The sequence below is a fragment of the Carassius auratus genome, unplaced genomic scaffold (genome assembly GCF_003368295.1).
Source record: "Carassius auratus strain Wakin unplaced genomic scaffold, ASM336829v1 scaf_tig00218347, whole genome shotgun sequence".
NCBI lineage: Eukaryota > Metazoa > Chordata > Actinopteri > Cypriniformes > Cyprinidae > Carassius > Carassius auratus.
The window spans coordinates 1-27,500 of NW_020529421.1; the positions used below are offsets into that span (position 1 = coordinate 1).

Below are 27,500 nucleotides of genomic sequence, written 5' to 3' on the forward strand. Positions count from 1 at the left end.
GGGAAGCGGTCAGGGACAAGGTCAGGGCCAGGGAAGCGGTCAGGGACAAGGCCAGGCCAGGGAAGGGCCAGGGAAAGGGTCAGGGCCAGGGAAGGGCCAGGGACAAGGCAGGGAAGCCAGGGCCAGGGTCAGGGACAGGGACAGGGACAGGGACAGGGCCAGGGACAAGGACGCGGTCAGGGACAGGGTCAGGGTCAGGGACAAGGACAGGGACAAGGTCAGGGACAAGGACGGGGACAAGGCCAGGGACAGGGACAGGGACAGGGAAGCGGTCAGGGACAGGGTCAGGGACATGGAAGTGGAAGAGGTCAGGGAAGAAGTCAACAGAAGGGTAAGGGATGTGGTCATTGAAGTGGACATGGGACTTTTGCTTAATGCTTACTGGAGATCGTTTCAATTCAGTGTTCATCCTATGGCATGGGTTCCTTGTTTGCTCAAACTGTTTTGAAAGCTTTTCGGTCTGTTCCACCTCAAATAAAGAATTGCTTGATTTGAAGAGTTGGTTTTTTTTTTTGGTATTATTTGGCTGTTTCTCACAGTGCTTTGAAGTTCCTCTCCTTGAGACCTGGGTAGGGTTGCACCAGCCATTCGTAAGTTCTTAAATTAGAACGTTAAGACCACAAGGCTTTAATAACCACTAGCTAGTTTGTAACTAAATCTACACTATTTGGTTGCACCAGTTGTTCGTAAGTCAGGACGTAGTTCGTAAACTCTCTGCTGAGTAATGTGTAGTTTCGTAGAGGCTTACCCTCATCCAAATAGAAACCTTTTACGTGAGCAGAACTGTTTAAATGCAATGAAGTTTAATTCTTAAATTTCTAATCACTCTTGTCTCACCTATACTAACGGTAAAAATTAAGTTTCATTTAAAACTATACACTAATAACTAGCTATTTGAATGTAAATGGAATTCAGAAACCGCAAGACGGCTCAAACGCTGAAAGAAACCTCAATGCCTTTTTCATTTGAAGAGTCCAACATGAAACACACAGAGGCTTGCTGTAGATCAGGGATAGGCAACTCCGGTCTTTCAGGGCCACTAGGTGTGTTTAACTAGGTTTGGAGCTAAACTCTGTTGTTAGTAAAGGTCTACATGTCAAATAAATGGGGTGAAAAAGGGGGAATGAAAGACTTTAGTTTTTGAGAATGATCACACTGTCTTCATCCCAGTTTTCACTTGCTTTGGCCATTTAAAAAATAAATATAATCATTTAAACCTTTACTCTTCTTCTGCAAAACTATGACTGGAATGAACAATGGACCCCTGTTAGCGAATTGCACGGAGAAATATATGATCCTGCGGCAGACGGTCAACAACAAAAAGATACACCGTTTTGAGTCATTTGACTCGTGTCACGCGGGTTCCACCTACTGGTCAAAGCGGTGTAATGAGACAATCCTAATGAGACCTTTTACAAAACTGCAAGTATTTTCATAACAGTGTAATGTTTTCAGTATAATTTAAACATAAATACTATGAAACATTAGGGTCTTTGCTAGTCAAACCATTTACGTGCAATTGAAATACGGCTTTATAGCTAAAATATTATGTGAACAGTAAAATAATTAACACCCATCCTATGGTTTGACTAGTACTTTTATGAAATATTGCAGTTCGTTCTTCATTTCAGTTATCTGGCTATGGATTACAAGTTAATCAGTCCTGTGCTGCGGGTCAGTGTTTAATGGTCGCTAGGTGGCGCTACAAACACATCAGTCCCTCACAACTAGTTTACATTTAAAGAACTAACATCATATTCTCATATTCATAACAGTTACAGCTGCTTTTAATATCTGTCCCCGTTTAGAGAATTCAGAGTAAATATTAACACCGTGAACTTATTAATATATATTTTAATTCTTGTACGGTATCACAACATGACCGCTGTACCACCTGACCACTGCAGATTCATTTCGCAGTTGATTGTGTTGCCGTAGAAAAGCACAATCCTCTCGTAATTAGGCTACCTTAATTATTATGACATGGCTTGAATGCAGCATTCAGCTCATCCAACCCCCATCAAACACACCTGAACAAGCTAATTAAGGCCTTCCAGACTACTGGAAAGCTACAGGCAGGTGAGCTTGATCAACGTTGGAATTGATCTCCTTGGATTTTTTAGGAACCCATTTTACACAGAGTTTGCTACTGCAGCAACACGTGTTGGTTTAGCTTTGTGTGCTTCTTCTGACGCACAAATTCAGGGCCTTTTCCAGCAGAGTTTGTTGTGAGATCACAGGTCGGGAGGATGACCGCTCGAGTGGATTTCTCGTTGATTGCTGCTTTGTTGTATCTGTTCGGATACTTGAGCATCGCTCATGCTATTCAAAGACGTAACACAGGTGACAAGATCTGTTGACTTCATTACACAACCTGAAGAAATGCAGAAACAAGTGGCTAAGTGTTAGAGAGTAATTAACAGTTTAGGAATGTGTAGGCTTTAAAAGTCTTGATCTGAACAGACACGTAGAATCTGTATTTAAAGCCCTGATACACAAATGCTGAAGCCACACTCTCTGGCCTCTGAAAATGATCCTCTTGAATCCTCTAGTGGATGGTTTTTGTCCGGCGACGCTGACGTTCGTGCCGGCCCGTCGAGGATGTTCTTCTGATGAAGACTGCCCTGGAGGACACAAATGCTGTCGATTTGACTGTGGGCCTGTTTGTGTGCTGCCTGTTTTCAGTGAGTTTCATTTAATGGCTGCTAAGGGTCTTAAAACAACACCCGTAACCCGTTGAATTCCATGTTGGTTTTAAGCAGAAATTTTTCCTTGTTCTCGTCTGAAGTAGGTTTTGAATCTATCACTTAGGATAGATTAATGCACAGGATGACTTCACAAAAGAGGAATAATACTAACTTGCTGTTCATGCTTTGAGTGTGTCGTGCTGTATATTGAAGTGGCTGTCTATGTGCACAAACTAAAGCTGACCGTCTGTGTGCACGCAGTGAAGCCGGGTCAGTGTCCCTTACCAGAGATGATCCCACTGTGTGCTGAAAGCTGTTTCCATGATGGCCAGTGTCCTGCCACACAGAAGTGTTGCCCAACTACCGGTGGCTTTGCATGCAGCGAACCACGTGGTCAGGGAAGAGGTCAGATGAGCTGTCAGGGACATGGACCGGTTCGTGGACAGGGCCAAGGAAGCGGACAAGGCCAGGGCCAGGGACAAGGCCAAGGACAGGGCCAGGGCCAGGGTCAGGGTCAGGGACAGGGTCAGGGTCAGGGCCAGGGACAGGGACAAGGCCAATGTCAGGGACAGGGACAAGGCCAGGGTCAGGGACAAGGCCAGGGCCAGGGCCAGGGACAGGGACAAGGCCAGGGACAAGGCCAGGGCCAGGGAAGCGGTCAGGGACAAGGCCAGGGTCAAGGACAGGGCCAGGGAAGCGGTCAGGGTCAGGGACAGGGCCAGGGAAGCGGTCAGGGACAAGGTCAGGGACAGGGCCAGGGCCAGGGACAAGGCCAAGGCCAGGGTCAGGGTCAGGGTCAGGGCCAGGGCCAGGGACAGGGCCAGGGCCAGGGACAGGGACAGGGTCAGGGTCAGGGACAGGGTCAGGGACAGGGACAAGGCCAGGGTCAGGGTCAGGGACAAGGCCAGGGTCAGGGACAAGGCCAGGGCCAGGGCCAGGGACAAGGCCAGGGACAGGGACAGGGTCAGGGACAGGGCCAGGGAAGCGGTCAGGGACAAGGACAGGGCCAGGGAAGCGGTCAGGGACAAGGTCAGGGCCAGGGAAGCGGTCAGGGACAGGGCCAAGGACAGGGACAAGGACAAGGCCAGGGTCAGGGCCAGGGTCAGGGACAGGGACAGGGCCAGGGACAAGGCCAGGGAAGCGGTCAGGGTCAGGGTCAGGGACAGGGCCAGGGAAGCGGCCAGGGCCAGGGCCAGGGACAGGGCCAGGGACAGGGCCAGGGACAAGGACGCGGTCAGGGACTGGGCCAGGGCCAGGGCCAGGGTCAGGGTCAGGGTCAGGGTCAGGGACAAGGCCAGGGTCAGGGACAAGGACAGGGACAAGGCCAGGGTCAGGGCCAGGGACAGGGACAAGGCCAGGGCCAGGGCCAGGGCCAGGGAAGCGGTCAGGGACAAGGCCAGGGTCAAGGACAGGGCCAGGGAAGCGGTCAGGGACAGGGTCAGGGACAAGGCCAGGGACAAGGCCAGGGCCAGGGACAGGGACAGGGCCAGGGCCAGGGCCAGGGCCAGGGACAGGGTCAGGGTCAGGGTCAGGGTCAGGGACAAGGCCAGGGCCAGGGCCAGGGCCAGGGAAGCGGTCAGGGACAAGGCCAGGGTCAAGGACAGGGCCAGGGAAGCGGTCAGGGACAGGGTCAGGGACAGGGCCAGGGCCAGGGCCAGGGCCAGGGACAGGGCCAGGGCCAGGGCCAGGGCCAGGGCCAGGGACAGGGCCAGGGACAGGGCCAGGGACAAGGCCAGGGCCAGGGCCAGGGACAAGGCCAGGGCCAGGGACAAGGCCAGGGCCAGGGCCAGGGCCAGGGCCAGGGCCAGGGACAAGGCCAGGGTCAGGGCCAGGGTCAGGGACATGGTCAGGGTCAGGGTCAGGGTCAGGGACAAGGCCAGGGTCAGGGACAAGGCCAGGGCCAGGGACAAGGACAGGGTCAGGGACAGGGCCAGGGAAGCGGTCAGGGACAAGGACAGGGCCAGGGAAGCGGTCAGGGACAAGGACAGGGCCAGGGAAGCGGTCAGGGACAAGGTCAGGGCCAGGGAAGCGGTCAGGGACAAGGCCAAGGACAGGGACAAGGACAGGGACAAGGACAGGGCCAAGGCCAAGGCCAAGGCCAAGGCCAAGGCCAAGGCCAAGGCCAGGGTCAGGGACAGGGACAGGGCCAGGGACAAGGCCAGGGAAGCGGACAGGGCCAGGGCCAGGGACAGGGCCAGGGCCAGGGACAGGGACAGGGCCAGGGACAGGGCCAGGGACAGGGACAGGGACAGGGCCAGGGACAAGGACGCGGTCAGGGACAGGGTCAGGGTCAGGGACAAGGACAGGGACAAGGTCAGGGACAAGGACGGGGACAAGGCCAGGGACAGGGACAGGGCCAGGGAAGCGGTCAGGGACAGGGTCAGGGACATGGAAGTGGAAGAGGTCAGGGAAGAAGTCAACAGAAGGGTAAGGGATGTGGTCATTGAAGTGGACATGGGACTTTTGCTTAATGCTTACTGGAGATCGTTTCAATTCAGTGTTCATCCTATGGCATGGGTTCCTTGTTTGCTCAAACTGTTTTGAAAGCTTTTCGGTCTGTTCCACCTCAAATAAAGAATTGCTTGATTTGAAGAGTTGGTTTTTTTTTTGGTATTATTTGGCTGTTTCTCACAGTGCTTTGAAGTTCCTCTCCTTGAGACCTGGGTAGGGTTGCACCAGCCATTCGTAAGTTCTTAAATTAGAACGTTAAGACCACAAGGCTTTAATAACCACTAGCTAGTTTGTAACTAAATCTACACTATTTGGTTGCACCAGTTGTTCGTAAGTCAGGACGTAGTTCGTAAACTCTCTGCTGAGTAATGTGTAGTTTCGTAGAGGCTTACCCTCATCCAAATAGAAACCTTTTACGTGAGCAGAACTGTTTAAATGCAATGAAGTTTAATTCTTAAATTTCTAATCACTCTTGTCTCACCTATACTAACGGTAAAAATTAAGTTTCATTTAAAACTATACACTAATAACTAGCTATTTGAATGTAAATGGAATTCAGAAACCGCAAGACGGCTCAAACGCTGAAAGAAACCTCAATGCCTTTTTCATTTGAAGAGTCCAACATGAAACACACAGAGGCTTGCTGTAGATCAGGGATAGGCAACTCCGGTCTTTCAGGGCCACTAGGTGTGTTTAACTAGGTTTGGAGCTAAACTCTGTTGTTAGTAAAGGTCTACATGTCAAATAAATGGGGTGAAAAAGGGGGAATGAAAGACTTTAGTTTTTGAGAATGATCACACTGTCTTCATCCCAGTTTTCACTTGCTTTGGCCATTTAAAAAATAAATATAATCATTTAAACCTTTACTCTTCTTCTGCAAAACTATGACTGGAATGAACAATGGACCCCTGTTAGCGAATTGCACGGAGAAATATATGATCCTGCGGCAGACGGTCAACAACAAAAAGATACACCGTTTTGAGTCATTTGACTCGTGTCACGCGGGTTCCACCTACTGGTCAAAGCGGTGTAATGAGACAATCCTAATGAGACCTTTTACAAAACTGCAAGTATTTTCATAACAGTGTAATGTTTTCAGTATAATTTAAACATAAATACTATGAAACATTAGGGTCTTTGCTAGTCAAACCATTTACGTGCAATTGAAATACGGCTTTATAGCTAAAATATTATGTGAACAGTAAAATAATTAACACCCATCCTATGGTTTGACTAGTACTTTTATGAAATATTGCAGTTCGTTCTTCATTTCAGTTATCTGGCTATGGATTACAAGTTAATCAGTCCTGTGCTGCGGGTCAGTGTTTAATGGTCGCTAGGTGGCGCTACAAACACATCAGTCCCTCACAACTAGTTTACATTTAAAGAACTAACATCATATTCTCATATTCATAACAGTTACAGCTGCTTTTAATATCTGTCCCCGTTTAGAGAATTCAGAGTAAATATTAACACCGTGAACTTATTAATATATATTTTAATTCTTGTACGGTATCACAACATGACCGCTGTACCACCTGACCACTGCAGATTCATTTCGCAGTTGATTGTGTTGCCGTAGAAAAGCACAATCCTCTCGTAATTAGGCTACCTTAATTATTATGACATGGCTTGAATGCAGCATTCAGCTCATCCAACCCCCATCAAACACACCTGAACAAGCTAATTAAGGCCTTCCAGACTACTGGAAAGCTACAGGCAGGTGAGCTTGATCAACGTTGGAATTGATCTCCTTGGATTTTTTAGGAACCCATTTTACACAGAGTTTGCTACTGCAGCAACACGTGTTGGTTTAGCTTTGTGTGCTTCTTCTGACGCACAAATTCAGGGCCTTTTCCAGCAGAGTTTGTTGTGAGATCACAGGTCGGGAGGATGACCGCTCGAGTGGATTTCTCGTTGATTGCTGCTTTGTTGTATCTGTTCGGATACTTGAGCATCGCTCATGCTATTCAAAGACGTAACACAGGTGACAAGATCTGTTGACTTCATTACACAACCTGAAGAAATGCAGAAACAAGTGGCTAAGTGTTAGAGAGTAATTAACAGTTTAGGAATGTGTAGGCTTTAAAAGTCTTGATCTGAACAGACACGTAGAATCTGTATTTAAAGCCCTGATACACAAATGCTGAAGCCACACTCTCTGGCCTCTGAAAATGATCCTCTTGAATCCTCTAGTGGATGGTTTTTGTCCGGCGACGCTGACGTTCGTGCCGGCCCGTCGAGGATGTTCTTCTGATGAAGACTGCCCTGGAGGACACAAATGCTGTCGATTTGACTGTGGGCCTGTTTGTGTGCTGCCTGTTTTCAGTGAGTTTCATTTAATGGCTGCTAAGGGTCTTAAAACAACACCCGTAACCCGTTGAATTCCATGTTGGTTTTAAGCAGAAATTTTTCCTTGTTCTCGTCTGAAGTAGGTTTTGAATCTATCACTTAGGATAGATTAATGCACAGGATGACTTCACAAAAGAGGAATAATACTAACTTGCTGTTCATGCTTTGAGTGTGTCGTGCTGTATATTGAAGTGGCTGTCTATGTGCACAAACTAAAGCTGACCGTCTGTGTGCACGCAGTGAAGCCGGGTCAGTGTCCCTTACCAGAGATGATCCCACTGTGTGCTGAAAGCTGTTTCCATGATGGCCAGTGTCCTGCCACACAGAAGTGTTGCCCAACTACCGGTGGCTTTGCATGCAGCGAACCACGTGGTCAGGGAAGAGGTCAGATGAGCTGTCAGGGACATGGACCGGTTCGTGGACAGGGCCAAGGAAGCGGACAAGGCCAGGGCCAGGGACAAGGCCAAGGACAGGGCCAGGGCCAGGGACAGGGTCAGGGACAGGGTCAGGGTCAGGGCCAGGGACAGGGACAAGGCCAGGGTCAGGGACAGGGACAAGGCCAGGGTCAGGGACAAGGCCAGGGCCAGGGCCAGGGACAGGGACAAGGCCAGGGACAAGGCCAGGGCCAGGGAAGCGGTCAGGGACAAGGCCAGGGTCAAGGACAGGGCCAGGGAAGCGGTCAGGGTCAGGGACAGGGCCAGGGAAGCGGTCAGGGACAAGGCCAGGGACAGGGGACAGGGCCAGGGCCAGGGACAAGGCCAAGGCCAGGGTCAGGGTCAGGGCCAGGGACAGGGCCAGGGACAGGGACAGGGTCAGGGTCAGGGTCAGGGACAGGGTCAGGGACAGGGACAAGGCCAGGGTCAGGGTCAGGGACAAGGCCAGGGTCAGGGACAAGGCCAGGGCCAGGGCCAGGGACAAGGCCAGGGACAGGGACAGGGTCAGGGACAGGGCCAGGGAAGCGGTCAGGGACAAGGACAGGGCCAGGGAAGCGGTCAGGGACAAGGTCAGGGCCAGGGAAGCGGTCAGGGACAGGGCCAAGGACAGGGACAAGGACAAGGCCAGGGTCAGGGCCAGGGTCAGGGACAGGGACAGGGCCAGGGACAAGGCCAGGGAAGCGGTCAGGGTCAGGGTCAGGGACAAGGTCAGGGACAGGGCCAGGGAAGCGGCCAGGGCCAGGGACAGGGCCAGGGACAAGGACGCGGTCAGGGACTGGGTCAGGGTCAGGGTCAGGGACAAGGCCAGGGTCAGGGACAAGGACAGGGACAAGGCCAGGGTCAGGGCCAGGGACAGGGACAAGGCCAGGGACAGGGACAAGGCCAGGGTCAGGGACAAGGCCAGGGCCAGGGCCAGGGAAGCGGTCAGGGACAAGGCCAGGGTCAAGGACAGGGCCAGGGAAGCGGTCAGGGACAGGGTCAGGGACAAGGCCAGGGACAAGGCCAGGGACAAGGCCAGGGCCAGGGCCAGGGCCAGGGCCAGGGTCAGGGACAGGGTCAGGGTCAGGGTCAGGGACAGGGTCAGGGACAAGGCCAGGGCCAGGGCCAGGGCCAGGGAAGCGGTCAGGGACAAGGCCAGGGTCAAGGACAGGGCCAGGGAAGCGGTCAGGGACAGGGTCAGGGACAAGGCCAGGGACAAGGCCAGGGCCAGGGACAGGGCCAGGGCCAGGGACAAGGCCAGGGACAAGGCCAGGGACAAGGCCAGGGACAAGGCCAGGGCCAGGGACAAGGGCCAGGGCCAGGGACAAGGCCAGGGCCAGGGCCAGGGCCAGGGCCAGGGCCAGGGCCAGGGCCAGGGCCAGGGACAGGGCCAGGGTCAGGGGTCAGGGTCAGGGACAAGGCCAGGGTCAGGGACAAGGCCAGGGCCAGGGACAAGGACAGGGTCAGGGACAGGGCCAGGGAAGCGGTCAGGGACAAGGACAGGGCCAGGGAAGCGGTCAGGGACAAGGACAGGGCCAGGGAAGCGGTCAGGGACAAGGTCAGGGCCAGGGAAGCGGTCAGGGACAAGGCCAAGGACAGGGACAAGGACAGGGCCAAGGCCAAGGCCAAGGCCAGGGTCAGGGACAGGGACAGGGCCAGGGACAAGGTCAGGGACAGGGCCAGGGACAGGGCCAGGGCCAGGGACAGGGACATGGCCAGGGACAGGGACAGGGACAGGGCCAGGGACAAGGACGGCAGGGACAGGGTCAGGGTCAGGGACAAGGACAGGGACAAGGTCAGGGACAAGGACGGGGACAAGGCCAGGGACAGGGACAGGGCCAGGGAAGCGGTCAGGGACAGGGTCAGGGACATGGAAGTGGAAGAGGTCAGGGAAGAAGTCAACAGAAGGGTAAGGGATGTGGTCATTGAAGTGGACATGGGACTTTTGCTTAATGCTTACTGGAGATCGTTTCAATTCAGTGTTCATCCTATGGCATGGGTTCCTTGTTTGCTCAAACTGTTTTGAAAGCTTTTCGGTCTGTTCCACCTCAAATAAAGAATTGCTTGATTTGAAGAGTTGGTTTTTTTTTTGGTATTATTTGGCTGTTTCTCACAGTGCTTTGAAGTTCCTCTCCTTGAGACCTGGGTAGGGTTGCACCAGCCATTCGTAAGTTCTTAAATTAGAACGTTAAGACCACAAGGCTTTAATAACCACTAGCTAGTTTGTAACTAAATCTACACTATTTGGTTGCACCAGTTGTTCGTAAGTCAGGACGTAGTTCGTAAACTCTCTGCTGAGTAATGTGTAGTTTCGTAGAGGCTTACCCTCATCCAAATAGAAACCTTTTACGTGAGCAGAACTGTTTAAATGCAATGAAGTTTAATTCTTAAATTTCTAATCACTCTTGTCTCACCTATACTAACGGTAAAAATTAAGTTTCATTTAAAACTATACACTAATAACTAGCTATTTGAATGTAAATGGAATTCAGAAACCGCAAGACGGCTCAAACGCTGAAAGAAACCTCAATGCCTTTTTCATTTGAAGAGTCCAACATGAAACACACAGAGGCTTGCTGTAGATCAGGGATAGGCAACTCCGGTCTTTCAGGGCCACTAGGTGTGTTTAACTAGGTTTGGAGCTAAACTCTGTTGTTAGTAAAGGTCTACATGTCAAATAAATGGGGTGAAAAAGGGGGAATGAAAGACTTTAGTTTTTGAGAATGATCACACTGTCTTCATCCCAGTTTTCACTTGCTTTGGCCATTTAAAAAATAAATATAATCATTTAAACCTTTACTCTTCTTCTGCAAAACTATGACTGGAATTAACAATGGACCCCTGTTAGCGAATTGCACGGAGAAATATATGATCCTGCGGCAGACGGTCAACAACAAAAAGATACACCGTTTTGAGTCATTTGACTCGTGTCACGCGGGTTCCACCTACTGGTCAAAACGGTGTAATGAGACAATCCTAATGAGACCTTTTACAAAACTGCAAGTATTTTCATAACAGTGTAATGTTTTCAGTATAATTTAAACATAAATACTATGAAACATTAGGGTCTTTGCTAGTCAAACCATTTACGTGCAATTGAAATACGGCTTTATAGCTAAAATATTATGTGAACAGTAAAATAATTAACACCCATCCTATGGTTTGACTAGTACTTTTATGAAATATTGCAGTTCGTTCTTCATTTCAGTTATCTGGCTATGGATTACAAGTTAATCAGTCCTGTGCTGCGGGTCAGTGTTTAATGGTCGCTAGGTGGCGCTACAAACACATCAGTCCCTCACAACTAGTTTACATTTAAAGAACTAACATCATATTCTCATATTCATAACAGTTACAGCTGCTTTTAATATCTGTCCCCGTTTAGAGAATTCAGAGTAAATATTAACACCGTGAACTTATTAATATATATTTTAATTCTTGTACGGTATCACAACATGACCGCTGTACCACCTGACCACTGCAGATTCATTTCGCAGTTGATTGTGTTGCCGTAGAAAAGCACAATCCTCTCGTAATTAGGCTACCTTAATTATTATGACATGGCTTGAATGCAGCATTCAGCTCATCCAACCCCCATCAAACACACCTGAACAAGCTAATTAAGGCCTTCCAGACTACTGGAAAGCTACAGGCAGGTGAGCTTGATCAACGTTGGAATTGATCTCCTTGGATTTTTTAGGAACCCATTTTACACAGAGTTTGCTACTGCAGCAACACGTGTTGGTTTAGCTTTGTGTGCTTCTTCTGACGCACAAATTCAGGGCCTTTTCCAGCAGAGTTTGTTGTGAGATCACAGGTCGGGAGGATGACCGCTCGAGTGGATTTCTCGTTGATTGCTGCTTTGTTGTATCTGTTCGGATACTTGAGCATCGCTCATGCTATTCAAAGACGTAACGCAGGTGACAAGATCTGTTGACTTCATTACACAACCTGAAGAAATGCAGAAACAAGTGGCTAAGTGTTAGAGAGTAATTAACAGTTTAGGAATGTGTAGGCTTTAAAAGTCTTGATCTGAACAGACACGTAGAATCTGTATTTAAAGCCCTGATACACAAATGCTGAAGCCACACTCTCTGGCCTCTGAAAATGATCCTCTTGAATCCTCTAGTGGATGGTTTTTGTCCGGCGACGCTGACGTTCGTGCCGGCCCGTCGAGGATGTTCTTCTGATGAAGACTGCCCTGGAGGACACAAATGCTGTCGATTTGACTGTGGGCCTGTTTGTGTGCTGCCTGTTTTCAGTGAGTTTCATTTAATGGCTGCTAAGGGTCTTAAAACAACACCCGTAACCCGTTGAATTCCATGTTGGTTTTAAGCAGAAATTTTTCCTTGTTCTCGTCTGAAGTAGGTTTTGAATCTATCACTTAGGATAGATTAATGCACAGGATGACTTCACAAAAGAGGAATAATACTAACTTGCTGTTCATGCTTTGAGTGTGTCGTGCTGTATATTGAAGTGGCTGTCTATGTGCACAAACTAAAGCTGACCGTCTGTGTGCACGCAGTGAAGCCGGGTCAGTGTCCCTTACCAGAGATGATCCCACTGTGTGCTGAAAGCTGTTTCCATGATGGCCAGTGTCCTGCCACACAGAAGTGTTGCCCAACCACCGGTGGCTTTGCATGCAGCGAACCACGTGGTCAGGGAAGAGGTCAGATGAGCTGTCAGGGACATGGACCGGTTCGTGGACAGGGCAGAGCGACAAGGCCAGGCAGGGACCAGGCCAGGGCCCAGGGCCAGGGGCAGGGCCAGGGCCAGGGCCATGGGCCAGGGACAGAGTGCCAGGGCCAGGGCCGGGACAGGGCCAAGGGCCAGGGTCCAGGGACAGGGCAGGGCCAGGGCCAGGGACAGGGAAAGGCCAGGCGACAAGGACAGGGGCCAGGGAGCGTCAGGGCCCTAAGGCCAGGGTCAAGGACAGGGCCAGGGAAGCGGTCAGGGTCAGGGACAGGGCCAGGGAAGCGGCCAGGTGACAAGGCCCAGGGACAAGGCCAGGGACAAAGGCCAGGGACAGGGTCCAGGGACAGGGTTCAGGGACAGGGCCCAGGGTCAGGGACAGGGCCAGGGTCAGGGACAGGGTCAGGGACAGGGACAAGGCCAGGGTCAGGGCCAGGGCCAGGGAAGCGGTCAGGGACAAGGACAGGGCCAGGGAAGCGGTCAGGGACAAGGACAGGGCCAGGAAAGCGGTCAGGGACAAGGTCAGGGCCAGGGAAGCGGTCAAGGACAGGGACAAGGACAAGGCCAGGGTCAGGGACAGGGCCAGGGTCAGGGACAGGGACAGGGCCAGGGACAAGGCCAGGGAAGCGGTCAGGGTCAGGGTCAGGGACAAGGTCAGGGACAGGGCCAGGGAAGCGGTCAGGGACAAGGTCAGGGCCAGGGAAGCGGTCAGGGCCAAGGCCAGGGCCAGGGCCAGGGCCAGGGACAGGGACAGGGCCAGGGACAAGGACGCGGTCAGGGACTGGGCCAGGGCCAGGGTCAGGGTCAGGGTCAGGGACAAGGCCAGGGTCAGGGACAAGGACAGGGACAAGGCCAGGGTCAGGGACAGGGCCAGGGTCAGGGACAAGGTCAGGGACAGGGCCAGGGTCAGGGCCAGGGACAGGGACAAGGCCAGGGTCAGGGACAAGGCCAGGGCCAGGGCCAGGGAAGCGGTCAGGGACAGGGTCAGGGACAAGGCCAGGGCCAGGGCCAGGGCCAGGGTCAGGGACAGGGCCAGGGTCAGGGCCAGGGCCAGGGACAAGGCCAAGGCCAGGGTCAGGGACAGGGCCAGGGTCAGGGACATGGTCAGGGCCAGGGACAAGGCCAGGGCCAGGGCCAGGGCCAGGGACAAGGACACGGTCAGGGACAGGGCCAGGGAAGCGGTCAGGGACAAGGACAGGGCCAGGGAAGCGGTCAGGGACAAGGACAGGGCCAGGGAAGCGGTCAGGGACAAGGACAGGGCCAGGGAAGCGGTCAGGGACAAGGACAGGGCCAGGGAAGCGGTCAGGGACAAGGTCAGGGCCAGGGAAGCGGTCAGGGACAAGGTCAGGGCCAGGGAAGCGGTCAGGGACAGGGCCAAGGACAGGGACAAGGCCAAGGCCAAGGCCAAGGCCAGGGTCAGGGACAGGGACAGGGCCAGGGACAAGGCCAGGGAAGCGGTCAGGGACAGGGTCAGGGTCAGGGACAGGGTCAGGGACAGGGCCAGGGAAGCGGTCAGGGACAGGGCCAGGGACAGGGACAGGGACAGGGCCAGGGACAAGGACGCGGTCAGGGACAGGGTCAGGGTCAGGGACAAGGACAGGGACAAGGTCAGGGACAAGGACAGGGACAAGGCCAGGGACAGGGACAGGGCCAGGGAAGCGGTCAGGGACAGGGTCAGGGACATGGAAGTGGAAGAGGTCAGGGAAGAAGTCAACAGAAGGGTAAGGGATGTGGTCATTGAAGTGGACATGGGACTTTTGCTTAATGCTTACTGGAGATCGTTTCAATTCAGTGTTCATCCTATGGCATGGGTTCCTTGTTTGCTCAAACTGTTTTGAAAGCTTTTCGGTCTGTTCCACCTCAAATAAAGAATTGCTTGATTTGAAGAGTTGGTTTTTTTTTTTGGTATTATTTGGCTGTTTCTCACAGTGCTTTGAAGTTCCTCTCCTTGAGACCTGGGTAGGGTTGCACCAGCCATTCGTAAGTTCTTAAATTAGAACGTTAAGACCACAAGGCTTTAATAACCACTAGCTAGTTTGTAACTAAATCTACACTATTTGGTTGCACCAGTTGTTCGTAAGTCAGGACGTAGTTCGTAAACTCTCTGCTGAGTAATGTGTAGTTTCGTAGAGGCTTACCCTCATCCAAATAGAAACCTTTTACGTGAGCAGAACTGTTTAAATGCAATGAAGTTTAATTCTTAAATTTCTAATCACTCTTGTCTCACCTATACTAACGGTAAAAATTAAGTTTCATTTAAAACTATACACTAATAACTAGCTATTTGAATGTAAATGGAATTCAGAAACCGCAAGACGGCTCAAACGCTGAAAGAAACCTCAATGCCTTTTTCATTTGAAGAGTCCAACATGAAACACACAGAGGCTTGCTGTAGATCAGGGATAGGCAACTCCGGTCTTTCAGGGCCACTAGGTGTGTTTAACTAGGTTTGGAGCTAAACTCTGTTGTTAGTAAAGGTCTACATGTCAAATAAATGGGGTGAAAAAGGGGGAATGAAAGACTTTAGTTTTTGAGAATGATCACACTGTCTTCATCCCAGTTTTCACTTGCTTTGGCCATTTAAAAAATAAATATAATCATTTAAACCTTTACTCTTCTTCTGCAAAACTATGACTGGAATGAACAATGGACCCCTGTTAGCGAATTGCACGGAGAAATATATGATCCTGCGGCAGACGGTCAACAACAAAAAGATACACCGTTTTGAGTCATTTGACTCGTGTCACGCGGGTTCCACCTACTGGTCAAAACGGTGTAATGAGACAATCCTAATGAGACCTTTTACAAAACTGCAAGTATTTTCATAACAGTGTAATGTTTTCAGTATAATTTAAACATAAATACTATGAAACATTAGGGTCTTTGCTAGTCAAACCATTTACGTGCAATTGAAATACGGCTTTATAGCTAAAATATTATGTGAACAGTAAAATAATTAACACCCATCCTATGGTTTGACTAGTACTTTTATGAAATATTGCAGTTCGTTCTTCATTTCAGTTATCTGGCTATGGATTACAAGTTAATCAGTCCTGTGCTGCGGGTCAGTGTTTAATGGTCGCTAGGTGGCGCTACAAACACATCAGTCCCTCACAACTAGTTTACATTTAAAGAACTAACATCATATTCTCATATTCATAACAGTTACAGCTGCTTTTAATATCTGTCCCCGTTTAGAGAATTCAGAGTAAATATTAACACCGTGAACTTATTAATATATATTTTAATTCTTGTACGGTATCACAACATGACCGCTGTACCACCTGACCACTGCAGATTCATTTCGCAGTTGATTGTGTTGCCGTAGAAAAGCACAATCCTCTCGTAATTAGGCTACCTTAATTATTATGACATGGCTTGAATGCAGCATTCAGCTCATCCAACCCCCATCAAACACACCTGAACAAGCTAATTAAGGCCTTCCAGACTACTGGAAAGCTACAGGCAGGTGAGCTTGATCAACGTTGGAATTGATCTCCTTGGATTTTTTAGGAACCCATTTTACACAGAGTTTGCTACTGCAGCAACACGTGTTGGTTTAGCTTTGTGTGCTTCTTCTGACGCACAAATTCAGGGCCTTTTCCAGCAGAGTTTGTTGTGAGATCACAGGTCGGGAGGATGACCGCTCGAGTGGATTTCTCGTTGATTGCTGCTTTGTTGTATCTGTTCGGATACTTGAGCATCGCTCATGCTATTCAAAGACGTAACACAGGTGACAAGATCTGTTGACTTCATTACACAACCTGAAGAAATGCAGAAACAAGTGGCTAAGTGTTAGAGAGTAATTAACAGTTTAGGAATGTGTAGGCTTTAAAAGTCTTGATCTGAACAGACACGTAGAATCTGTATTTAAAGCCCTGATACACAAATGCTGAAGCCACACTCTCTGGCCTCTGAAAATGATCCTCTTGAATCCTCTAGTGGATGGTTTTTGTCCGGCGACGCTGACGTTCGTGCCGGCCCGTCGAGGATGTTCTTCTGATGAAGACTGCCCTGGAGGACACAAATGCTGTCGATTTGACTGTGGGCCTGTTTGTGTGCTGCCTGTTTTCAGTGAGTTTCATTTAATGGCTGCTAAGGGTCTTAAAACAACACCCGTAACCCGTTGAATTCCATGTTGGTTTTAAGCAGAAATTTTTCCTTGTTCTCGTCTGAAGTAGGTTTTGAATCTATCACTTAGGATAGATTAATGCACAGGATGACTTCACAAAAGAGGAATAATACTAACTTGCTGTTCATGCTTTGAGTGTGTCGTGCTGTATATTGAAGTGGCTGTCTATGTGCACAAACTAAAGCTGACCGTCTGTGTGCACGCAGTGAAGCCGGGTCAGTGTCCCTTACCAGAGATGATCCCACTGTGTGCTGAAAGCTGTTTCCATGATGGCCAGTGTCCTGCCACACAGAAGTGTTGCCCAACTACCGGTGGCTTTGCATGCAGCGAACCACGTGGTCAGGGAAGAGGTCAGATGAGCTGTCAGGGACATGGACCGGTTCGTGGACAGGGCCAAGGAAGCGGACAAGGCCAGGGCCAGGGACAAGGCCAAGGACAGGGCCAGGGCCAGGGACAGGGTCAGGGACAGGGTCAGGGTCAGGGCCAGGGACAGGGACAAGGCCAGGGTCAGGGACAGGGACAAGGCCAGGGTCAGGGACAAGGCCAGGGCCAGGGCCAGGGACAGGGACAAGGCCAGGGACAAGGCCAGGGCCAGGGAAGCGGTCAGGGACAAGGCCAGGGTCAAGGACAGGGCCAGGGAAGCGGTCAGGGTCAGGGACAGGGCCAGGGAAGCGGTCAGGGACAAGGTCAGGGACAGGGCCAGGGACAAGGCCAGGGCCAGGGACAGGGCCAGGGCCAGGGACAGGGCCAGGGCCAGGGCCAGGGACAGGGACAGGGTCAGGGTCAGGGACAGGGTCAGGGACAGGGACAGGCCAGGGTCAGGGTCAGGGACAAGGCCAGGGTCAGGGACAAGGCCAGGGCCAGGCCAGGGACAAGGCCAGGGACAGGACAGGGTCAGGGACAGGCCAGGGAGGGTCAGGGACAAGGACAGGGCCAGGGAAGCGGTCAGGGACAAGGTCAGGGCCAGGGAAGCGGTCAGGGACAGGGCCAAGGACAGGGACAAGGACAAGGCCAGGGTCAGGGCCAGGTCAGGGACAGGGACAGGGCCAGGGACAGGGTCAGGGTCAGGCAGGGAAGCGGTCAGGGACAGGGCCAAGGACAGGGACAGGACAAGCCAGGGTCAGGGCAGGGTCAGGGACAGGGACAGGGCCAGGGACAAGGCCAGGGAAGCGGTCAGGGTCAGGGTCAGGGACAAGGTCAGGGACAGGCCAGGAAGCGGCCAGGGCCAAGGCCAGGGCCAGGGCCAGGGGACGGCCAGGGACAGGGCCAGGGACAAGGACGCGGTCAGGGCAGGGTCCAGGGTCAGGAGGCACAGGGACAAGGCCAGGGACACGGACAAGGCCAGGTCAGGAGGCCAGGGCCAGGCAGGGAAGCGGTCAGGGACAAGGCCAGGGTCAAGGACAGGGCCAGGGAAGCGGTCAGGGACAGGGTCAGGGACAAGGCCAGGGACAAGGCCAGGGCCAGGGCCAGGGCCAGGGCCAGGCCAGGGACAGGGACAGGGACAGGGACAGGGTCAGGGTCAGGGACCAAGGCCAGGGCCAGGGCCAGGGCCAGGGAAGCGGTCAGGGACAAGGCCAGGGTCAAGGACAGGGCCAGGGGAGCGGTCAGGGACAGGGCCAGGCCAGGGCCAGGGGCCAGGGCCAGGGCCAGGGACAAGGCCAGGGACAGGGCCAGGGACAGGGCCAGGGACAGGGCCAGGGCCAGGGACAAGGCCAGGGCCAGGGCCAGGGCCAGGGCCAGGGCCAGGGACAGGGACAAGGCCGGGCCAGGGACAGGCCAGGCCAGGGACAGGGCCAGGGCCAGGGCCAGGGCCAGGGCCAGGGACAAGGCCAGGGACAGGGCCAGGGTCAGGGACATGGTCAGGGTCAGGGTCAGGGACAAGGCCAGGGTCAGGGACAAGGCCAGGGCCAGGGACAAGGACAGGGTCAGGGACAGGGCCAGGGAAGCGGTCAGGGACAAGGACAGGGCCAGGGAAGCGGTCAGGGACAAGGACAGGGCCAGGGAAGCGGTCAGGGACAAGGTCAGGGCCAGGGAAGCGGTCAGGGACAAGGCCAAGGACAGGGCCAAGGACAGGGCCAAGGCCAAGGCCAAGGCCAAGGCCAGGGTCAGGGACAGGGACAGGGCCAGGGACAAGGCCAGGGAAGCGGACAGGGTCAGGGACGCGGACAGGGTCAGGGACAGGGCCAGGGCCAGGGACAGGGCCAGGGACAGGGACAGGGACAGGGCCAGGGACAAGGACGCGGTCAGGGACAGGGTCAGGGACAAGGACAGGGACAAGGTCAGGGACAAGGACGGGGACAAGGCCAGGGACAGGGACAGGGCCAGGGAAGCGGTCAGGGACAGGGTCAGGGACATGGAAGTGGAAGAGGTCAGGGAAGAAGTCAACAGAAGGGTAAGGGATGTGGTCATTGAAGTGGACATGGGACTTTTGCTTAATGCTTACTGGAGATCGTTTCAATTCAGTGTTCATCCTATGGCATGGGTTCCTTGTTTGCTCAAACTGTTTTGAAAGCTTTTCGGTCTGTTCCACCTCAAATAAAGAATTGCTTGATTTGAAGAGTTGGTTTTTTTTTTGGTATTATTTGGCTGTTTCTCACAGTGCTTTGAAGTTCCTCTCCTTGAGACCTGGGTAGGGTTGCACCAGCCATTCGTAAGTTCTTAAATTAGAACGTTAAGACCACAAGGCTTTAATAACCACTAGCTAGTTTGTAACTAAATCTACACTATTTGGTTGCACCAGTTGTTCGTAAGTCAGGACGTAGTTCGTAAACTCTCTGCTGAGTAATGTGTAGTTTCGTAGAGGCTTACCCTCATCCAAATAGAAACCTTTTACGTGAGCAGAACTGTTTAAATGCAATGAAGTTTAATTCTTAAATTTCTAATCACTCTTGTCTCACCTATACTAACGGTAAAAATTAAGTTTCATTTAAAACTATACACTAATAACTAGCTATTTGAATGTAAATGGAATTCAGAAACCGCAAGACGGCTCAAACGCTGAAAGAAACCTCAATGCCTTTTTCATTTGAAGAGTCCAACATGAAACACACAGAGGCTTGCTGTAGATCAGGGATAGGCAACTCCGGTCTTTCAGGGCCACTAGGTGTGTTTAACTAGGTTTGGAGCTAAACTCTGTTGTTAGTAAAGGTCTACATGTCAAATAAATGGGGTGAAAAAGGGGGAATGAAAGACTTTAGTTTTTGAGAATGATCACACTGTCTTCATCCCAGTTTTCACTTGCTTTGGCCATTTAAAAAATAAATATAATCATTTAAACCTTTACTCTTCTTCTGCAAAACTATGACTGGAATGAACAATGGACCCCTGTTAGCGAATTGCACGGAGAAATATATGATCCTGCGGCAGACGGTCAACAACAAAAAGATACACCGTTTTGAGTCATTTGACTCGTGTCACGCGGGTTCCACCTACTGGTCAAAGCGGTGTAATGAGACAATCCTAATGAGACCTTTTACAAAACTGCAAGTATTTTCATAACAGTGTAATGTTTTCAGTATAATTTAAACATAAATACTATGAAACATTAGGGTCTTTGCTAGTCAAACCATTTACCCAGCTAGCAAAAAATATCCGCACGGCTTCTTTTTGCCGCCGGCCCTAAGCTGTCGGCTATAGGTGCGTCCCGCTGGCGGGGATGAAACGTTTGCCGCCGAATACGTCACTCCCATTTCTTGCGAGATGCCGCCGGCGAAAAGCCGGCGGGCCGACTGCTTCATTTTCTTTGGCGGTTGCCTCCGTCTAATGGACCGCGGCCGGCTGGCGGCAAGCCGCTTTGAAATGCAAGGATTTCTACTAAAATCGACCAGCAGCCAAGGCTATGTTTAGCATGTTGGGAGTTAGAATGGAAGTGGAACTGACAGCATTTTAACTACTTTTTTTTTTTAAGCCATTAGGGTTTATTCTTGACTCTTGATTCCATGATAAGGTACGGTTTAGGAAATTACATTTAAATTACTTTGAAACTCTGAAGCGATAGAGTAGCCTAATAGGCTATATGTAAAATTATTTTATGCACTTAGGTGAAAATTGTTTACATTTCTTTGATTTATGCACAATTGAGACATGCATAAACCAAAAATAATTCCTTTTGTAAAACTTACTTGGCAATAAATATCTTTCTGATTCTGATTAGGTTTTAAAATAGATATTTAATTCATGGTATGAACAATTTAGCTGAATAAATTGATGAAGTTAGACTTTTCACTAATGCCTGGCTACATCAGTGAACAGTGAAAGACATCTGCAACATGGCCAAAATCTTGGGTAGGTCTATACTTTATAATTTTTTATTAATTTGCAACCATGGTAATAGCCTATCATAAACAGGAAAATCTCTGTTTTGACCTGATCAGAAGGATAAACTAAAATCTAAAAGCTCCTCTGGTTTCACAGCTGCACTGGCAGATTTATGAAATATTTAGAAATATTTCGTCTTTCTGCCATTCCAGGAAATGTCATTTTATGTCTTTCATTTTTTTCCAACCTCGATTTTTTTTTTTTTTTTTTTTTGACTTTTTACATGTATAAGGGATTAATTTGCAATTGCGACCTGTACAAATGTTTAAGACAGTAAAACACTTAAAAAAATGTAAACACATTATAAATGTTAGAAAGTATAGGTTTTCACAATTGCTGTGTTCAGGATTTTTTTTTGGGCGGAGCTAAAACGTTGGCTCGATGACGCACTGGAGCCACTGAGCTCCTGGCCCCTCCCCAAACAACATAACTAGAGCACACATTCGCGTCAGTTCGCCGTTCAATCGCGAGTTTCTGTGGACTACCATCGTTTAAGTAAGTACATGTTTCCTTAACGCAATATTATGTTTACATTGTTTTTAGTTTATCTTTGTAAAATCTGTAGTCATCTTTGTTCATGCCTTACTAGTCAAGCTAAAGTAAGGCTAAAGTAAGTTAGCCTTGTTTACAAAGTTGCCGCCATGTTACAATTAAAGGAACACTCCACCGTTTTTTGAAATGGGGCTTATTCACATTATTTCCTACATTTAGATAGGTGGGCAAATGCATTTTTGTGTCAGTGCATGCATTGTTTTAGTTTGACTGGGTCGGCGTTAGCTTAGCTTAGCACAATGAATGGAATCCTTTGTTGCCAGCTAGCATGGCCTGAGTAAAACACCGTCAAGCCAGCCGCGAGTGAAATTTATATGCGCGTGTATTAGTTGCGATCGCTCAACAGCCTGAGGACGTGAGGATGAGAGCCAACATGAACTGGTGGTGTGAATGTGGGGGAATATGCCAATCTATGCCGACGGAAATAGAGTGTCTGTGCTGTAGAGAGTTGATGACCAGGCTCAACACGTCAGATCAAGATGAGCGTGCCCGAAGTTGTGTCACATCTACAGAGGATTTCACGGTGCTGATCTATTCTGCAGTACTCGATTTTTTTTCCGGTGTGACAAAGTGAACAGGTAAATGGTTCTGACTTATGCATTTGATTTTCCTGCATTTCATCTGTGTATTTTCTTTGTCTGTTTATGGTGGATAACTGACTTTCATTCATTATTCCCTGCTCTAGAATGTTGGCAAGAGGCGATGAGATATTTGGTGCGCTTCCAAACAGGTTCTAGCGTTGAAACGACGGACGATGACAAGAAGAGAAAGAGAAAGAGAATCTCAAATTCCAAGTACAGACCCCAGGCCTCTTCTGATGAAGAGGAGTCTAGTCTTCCAGATGCACCAGCAGTGCTGTCGTTTGGACAACCTCTTTTGAGCTTTGAAAACATTGTTCCAGGTAACAAGGTTTCAGTGCTGCCCGATGCTCCAGAAGTTGCATCGATTCCAGAAAACCAGGAAAATGTTGTGCCATCTGTAGACTTCAGAGGTGGTATGTAAAACTGCTGTGATGCTTGATTTGTGATCCTGCCACTAAACTATACCCTTTGTTAGATTTTCAAATTTCTGTTTCCTCTTTCTCAGAACCAGGTTTCTCCCCAGAAATTCAGACTCCACTTCACAGAGCCAAGAGTTTGAGTACAAGTAAGTGATGTTATTTGTGACGTTTTTTTGTCTTGGAAACTATTGCTTCTATTTAAGATAAGGAATCCTTTAATCATAATCTGTTTTTCATTAGGACACTTGACTGGTTACTCGCCGCAGCAGTTTCTGGATGAAAGGTGTCGAGGTGTGTTGTACATTCCATTAGCATTGCACAGTTCAATTATAGTTTCATTACTGAATATGCAATACTCTGCACTGAAGTTAAAGCTGTTATGTTTGCTCTTCCAGCTCGTCAAGTACTAAGCTTTACACCCCCAGCAGCAAATTTACCCTGGCAGCATATGGGTGAAAACGCTGGAGGTATGTAATATGTTGCGCTAAACTAAGTGTTCCATTTTAAGTCCAATTCATTAAATGTATGCAATAACTTCAAACATATTTTTACGTCAATGATTATCAATAGGAGAAAGTCATCGCTCTGTAATTGGCCCTTGGACTCCCCTGGCATCTCGTGTACAGCATGAAGTTTTCAGCTATGAAGGTATATTTTAGGCCTATGTCTTAGTGTCCAGTGTTTTAAAAGTATTGAAAATAGTGCCTTTAGGTGTTTTTTTTTTTGTTGTTGTTTTGTTTTTTAATGTAGATTTCCAGAGACTCCAGAATGAAAAACAAGCCGTGATGGAGGAGAACCAAGCCCTTAGGGAGGAGAACCAAGCCCTGAGGGAGGAGAACCAAGCTCTGAGGGAAAGCACTGCACGAGCAGGTAAGAACATGCACAAAAAAGTCAAACTTAGGAAAGAGTATGTGATGTATGTACAAAATTACCATATGCCTTTCATTTTGTAGCTTCGGATGACAGCGGCTCACTTCAAGAGCAGGTGAAGCAAGTTGGGACAATGTTGAAGACGTTTGCTCGCACTGGGCAATCAGGTACAACTTGCAAACAACACCTGTGGTTGTTGGTTTAATTCCCACTGGGGCCACCTATACATGTAGTAGACCTAGATATAAATGTCATAGTTTAGTAGTTGAGGGACCAGGACTGACTATTATTTTATTTAACCCCTGTAGGTGCAGATCAGACCTTAATGCTGCGACGTCTTGGAGAGTTTGGCGATGTTGTGCGTAGCATGGACAACAAAATGGACACTATGCTGCAACATTTCAGTGCCAATGTGTCTGTTGGAGAGTTATCCCTGCCAGGGGATCTGTTACTCCCCCTAGACACCCAGGAAGATTTGGCGTTGCTTGACAACAGTTTGAGGCAGGATAAAGAGCTCCAGGAACGATTTGTAAGTGTGCTGATTTCGTTTATAACTCCATAGGGTAATGTAAAAAGTAGAATTAAGATTGTACACTGCATATTCTACAGTCTGAATCCATAGCCTGTCACATTTTATATTTATGTATGATAAGCTTCAGAGAAATGTGATTTGTAACACTTTTTTTGGATTTTCAGCTTCGGTTTTTGGCAATCAAATGTGGGAGGGACCTAAAGACAACCGTCTGGCGGATGCTTCAAAGTATCTTCTCTAATCACCTTTCCATCAATACAACCTGGACTGGAGTTGGGGATAAAGCATGTTTTAGAGACATGTTCCTGAAGACCATTGTTCAAAGTAAGTTGGATGTAAAAAAAAAAAAAAAAAAAAAAAAAATATGTTTAGTAGATGTGTATGGCATTATGCCATTCAAATGGAATGACAGATCTGTATTTTCTACAGGAGCCATCCGGAAGAACCCGGCAACACAGGATGCCACTGATGAAGCCATCCAGGTTAACGTTACGCGTTACCTGAAAGGAGCATCTGACCGTGAAGGCGGAAAAAGGCGCCGCACAGCTGAGAGGGACCCACAGCCGACCCCTTAAACCTAGGCTGACTACTGACATCCCAGCATCACTGACAACTGGAACCCTTTCTTTATCCTGCAGTCAGTAACATCAAGACCCCTAAAGAAGCCAGAAGTGTCAGACTGCACTCCCCAATCCACACTGTTCACTGTGGATATTATCATAGTGCTTAACTTATTATATTGTTAAATATAGCTTGTAAATCCTTGTGCCACAGGTCAGCATTGCAGTTATATCTGTTCTACTACTTTTTTTACCTCAGTATTTTTTATATATATTTGAAGATGTTTATCACAGATACAAGAGACATCTTGTACCCCAGGTCAGCAATGCCATTATAATGGTCTATTCTACTCCAGAGCTTTATTCTAAATTATTACCACTTATCTTATTGTTAGAAATGGCTTGTAAATGTGATGTTATACCTGAATTTTTTTTGGTGTCCTGCACATTCTTTGGTACCAGATATACTCATTACTTATGTTTACTGGTAATTCTTTTCATGCCAGAGCTGACCTCTTTATATTATTAACAATTATTGTAAGTGTTATAATTTGCTTGTAAGCTAAGGCTGTTTTTTTTTTTTTTTTAACAATTTAATTGGAAACCTGCGTGTGTGTGTGTATTTATTTTATTTTTTTTCTCTTTTTTTCTGTTATTTATATTTCAGGGATCTGACATCATGTTTCAATGACAGTAACTGTACTTTGAAATGTGGAATTAAAACGTCAAATGGAAATTTGTCTGGTTTGATCAATCATTATTCTTGATAAACTGCATAATATATATATATATATATATAAATAAGCAAGCGGCGACCGATCGCTCGAAAATAGCGTTTGCCTCCGACGGGCCGCGGAAGGGTCGCCTTTGATATAACGGCGGCGGGACGGCGGTTGGCCCGCGGGCCGGCCGCGGAACGAAGGCGGTAGGAAGGCGGCTGCCGCTTCTAAAAAGCGGCTGCCGCCGGCGGTGCACCGTCAAACGTGTTTGCGATTACGCTATTCTGACGCTTCTACTGCCGCCGGAGCGCCGCCGGCGGTCCGCCGACTCATTGCTATCTGGGTACGTGCAATTGAAATACGGCTTTATAGCTAAAATATTATGTGAACAGTAAAATAATTAACACCCATCCTATGGTTTGACTAGTACTTTTATGAAATATTGCAGTTCGTTCTTCATTTCAGTTATCTGGCTATGGATTACAAGTTAATCAGTCCTGTGCTGCGGGTCAGTGTTTAATGGTCGCTAGGTGGCGCTACAAACACATCAGTCCCTCACAACTAGTTTACTTTTAAAGAACTAACATCATATTCTCATATTCATAACAGTTACAGCTGCTTTTAATATCTGTCCCCGTTTAGAGAATTCAGAGTAAATATTAACACCGTGAACTTATTAATATATATTTTAATTCTTGTACGGTATCACAACATGACCGCTGTACCACCTGACCACTGCAGATTCATTTCGCAGTTGATTGTGTTGCCGTAGAAAAGCACAATCCTCTCGTAATTAGGCTACCTTAATTATTATGACATGGCTTGAATGCAGCATTCAGCTCATCCAACCCCCATCAAACACACCTGAACAAGCTAATTAAGGCCTTCCAGACTACTGGAAAGCTACAGGCAGGTGAGCTTGATCAACGTTGGAATTGATCTCCTTGGATTTTTTAGGAACCCATTTTACACAGAGTTTGCTACTGCAGCAACACGTGTTGGTTTAGCTTTGTGTGCTTCTTCTGACGCACAAATTCAGGGCCTTTTCCAGCAGAGTTTGTTGTGAGATCACAGGTCGGGAGGATGACCGCTCGAGTGGATTTCTCGTTGATTGCTGCTTTGTTGTATCTGTTCGGATACTTGAGCATCGCTCATGCTATTCAAAGACGTAACACAGGTGACAAGATCTGTTGACTTCATTACACAACCTGAAGAAATGCAGAAACAAGTGGCTAAGTGTTAGAGAGTAATTAACAGTTTAGGAATGTGTAGGCTTTAAAAGTCTTGATCTGAACAGACACGTAGAATCTGTATTTAAAGCCCTGATACACAAATGCTGAAGCCACACTCTCTGGCCTCTGAAAATGATCCTCTTGAATCCTCTAGTGGATGGTTTTTGTCCGGCGACGCTGACGTTCGTGCCGGCCCGTCGAGGATGTTCTTCTGATGAAGACTGCCCTGGAGGACACAAATGCTGTCGATTTGACTGTGGGCCTGTTTGTGTGCTGCCTGTTTTCAGTGAGTTTCATTTAATGGCTGCTAAGGGTCTTAAAACAACACCCGTAACCCGTTGAATTCCATGTTGGTTTTAAGCAGAAATTTTTCCTTGTTCTCGTCTGAAGTAGGTTTTGAATCTATCACTTAGGATAGATTAATGCACAGGATGACTTCACAAAAGAGGAATAATACTAACTTGCTGTTCATGCTTTGAGTGTGTCGTGCTGTATATTGAAGTGGCTGTCTATGTGCACAAACTAAAGCTGACCGTCTGTGTGCACGCAGTGAAGCCGGGTCAGTGTCCCTTACCAGAGATGATCCCACTGTGTGCTGAAAGCTGTTTCCATGATGGCCAGTGTCCTGCCACACAGAAGTGTTGCCCAACTACCGGTGGCTTTGCATGCAGCGAACCACGTGGTCAGGGAAGAGGTCAGATGAGCTGTCAGGGACATGGACCGGTTCGTGGACAGGGCCAAGGAAGCGGACAAGGCCAGGGCCAGGGACAAGGCCAAGGACAGGGCCAGGGCCAGGGACAGGGTCAGGGACAGGGTCAGGGTCAGGGCCAGGGACAGGGACAAGGCCAGGGTCAGGGACAGGGACAAGGCCAGGGTCAGGGACAAGGCCAGGGCCAGGGCCAGGGACAGGGACAAGGCCAGGGACAAGGCCAGGGCCAGGGAAGCGGTCAGGGACAAGGCCAGGGTCAAGGACAGGGCCAGGGAAGCGGTC

The 27,500-nt window shown here is 49.2% G+C and overlaps 6 protein-coding genes across 8 annotated transcripts in view; all 6 read left to right on the top strand.

Annotated features, from left to right (window-relative positions):
• Positions 1-1,628: 1,628 nt before the first annotated feature.
• LOC113104998 (glycine-rich cell wall structural protein 2-like) lies at positions 1,629-4,825 on the top strand (the record flags this gene model as incomplete). The annotated part of the gene is made up of 3 exons (XM_026266168.1): positions 1,629-2,343; positions 2,949-3,121; positions 4,238-4,825. Coding segments are annotated over exons 1-3 (855 nt in total), but the record flags the coding sequence as incomplete, so codon positions are not given.
• Positions 4,826-6,872: 2,047 nt separating this feature from the next.
• Positions 6,873-8,011, top strand: LOC113105001 (waprin-Phi1-like; the record flags this gene model as incomplete). The annotated part of the gene is made up of 3 exons (XM_026266172.1): positions 6,873-7,125; positions 7,335-7,466; positions 7,731-8,011. Coding segments are annotated over exons 1-3 (507 nt in total), but the record flags the coding sequence as incomplete, so codon positions are not given.
• Positions 8,012-11,567: 3,556 nt separating this feature from the next.
• LOC113104997 (WAP four-disulfide core domain protein 2-like) lies at positions 11,568-14,069 on the top strand (the record flags this gene model as incomplete). Its single annotated transcript, XM_026266167.1, has 4 exons — positions 11,568-11,823; positions 12,033-12,164; positions 12,429-12,614; positions 14,041-14,069. Coding segments are annotated over exons 1-4 (441 nt in total), but the record flags the coding sequence as incomplete, so codon positions are not given.
• Positions 14,070-16,515: 2,446 nt separating this feature from the next.
• Positions 16,516-19,284, top strand: LOC113104999 (glycine-rich cell wall structural protein 1.8-like). The gene is made up of 4 exons (XM_026266169.1): positions 16,516-16,651; positions 16,934-17,077; positions 17,138-17,503; positions 18,748-19,284. The coding sequence occupies exons 1-4, from the start codon at positions 16,516-16,518 to the stop codon at positions 19,137-19,139; spliced, it is 1,038 nt and encodes a 345-aa protein (XP_026121954.1). The 3' UTR covers positions 19,140-19,284.
• A 2,134-nt stretch (positions 19,285-21,418) lies between these two features.
• LOC113104995 (uncharacterized) lies at positions 21,419-24,981 on the top strand. 3 transcript variants are annotated; one of them, XM_026266165.1, is made up of 11 exons: positions 21,419-21,539; positions 22,282-22,590; positions 22,683-22,742; positions 22,837-22,887; positions 22,992-23,063; positions 23,167-23,244; positions 23,347-23,466; positions 23,550-23,633; positions 23,775-23,995; positions 24,163-24,322; positions 24,428-24,981. In XM_026266165.1, exons 2-11 carry the CDS (start codon positions 22,299-22,301, stop codon positions 24,571-24,573), a joined length of 1,284 nt encoding a protein of 427 aa, XP_026121950.1. In that variant the 5' UTR covers positions 21,419-21,539; positions 22,282-22,298; the 3' UTR covers positions 24,574-24,981. The 3 variants fall into 3 exon arrangements, with proteins under 3 accessions (XP_026121950.1, XP_026121951.1, XP_026121949.1); XM_026266164.1 differs by lacking the exon at positions 21,419-21,539 and adding an exon at positions 22,139-22,174 and having other exon boundaries at positions 24,428-24,648; XM_026266166.1 differs by lacking the exon at positions 23,167-23,244 and having other exon boundaries at positions 24,428-24,648.
• Positions 24,982-26,641: 1,660 nt separating this feature from the next.
• The window catches only part of LOC113105000 (glycine-rich cell wall structural protein 1.8-like), a gene marked incomplete at its 3' end in the record, with an annotated part of 1,941 nt that continues 1,082 nt past the window's right edge, over positions 26,642-27,500 (top strand). Inside the window, exons 1-2 of the mRNA XM_026266171.1 lie at positions 26,642-26,777; positions 27,060-27,191. Coding sequence (XP_026121956.1) covers positions 26,642-26,777; positions 27,060-27,191 — 268 coding nt within the window. The remainder of the gene's footprint in view (positions 26,778-27,059; positions 27,192-27,500) is intronic.

Bases quoted from the DNA above. Each gene is read 5' to 3' on its own strand.
- LOC113104999 (XM_026266169.1), top strand. From the start codon at position 16,516: ATGATCCTCTTGAATCCTCTAGTGGATGGTTTTTGTCCGGCGACGCTG. The intron at 16,652-16,933 runs GTGTGCTGCCTG...GTGTGCACGCAG, and splicing joins ATTTGACTGTGGGCCTGTTT to TGAAGCCGGGTCAGTGTCCC. The intron at 17,504-18,747 runs GTCAGGGTCAGG...GTCAGGGACAAG, and splicing joins GGGCCAGGGACAGGGACAGG to GTCAGGGCCAGGGAAGCGGT.
- LOC113104995 (XM_026266165.1), top strand. From the start codon at position 22,299: ATGAGATATTTGGTGCGCTTCCAAACAGGTTCTAGCGTTGAAACGACG. The intron at 23,245-23,346 runs GTATATTTTAGG...TTTTTAATGTAG, and splicing joins TGAAGTTTTCAGCTATGAAG to ATTTCCAGAGACTCCAGAAT. The intron at 23,634-23,774 runs GTACAACTTGCA...TAACCCCTGTAG, and splicing joins TGCTCGCACTGGGCAATCAG to GTGCAGATCAGACCTTAATG.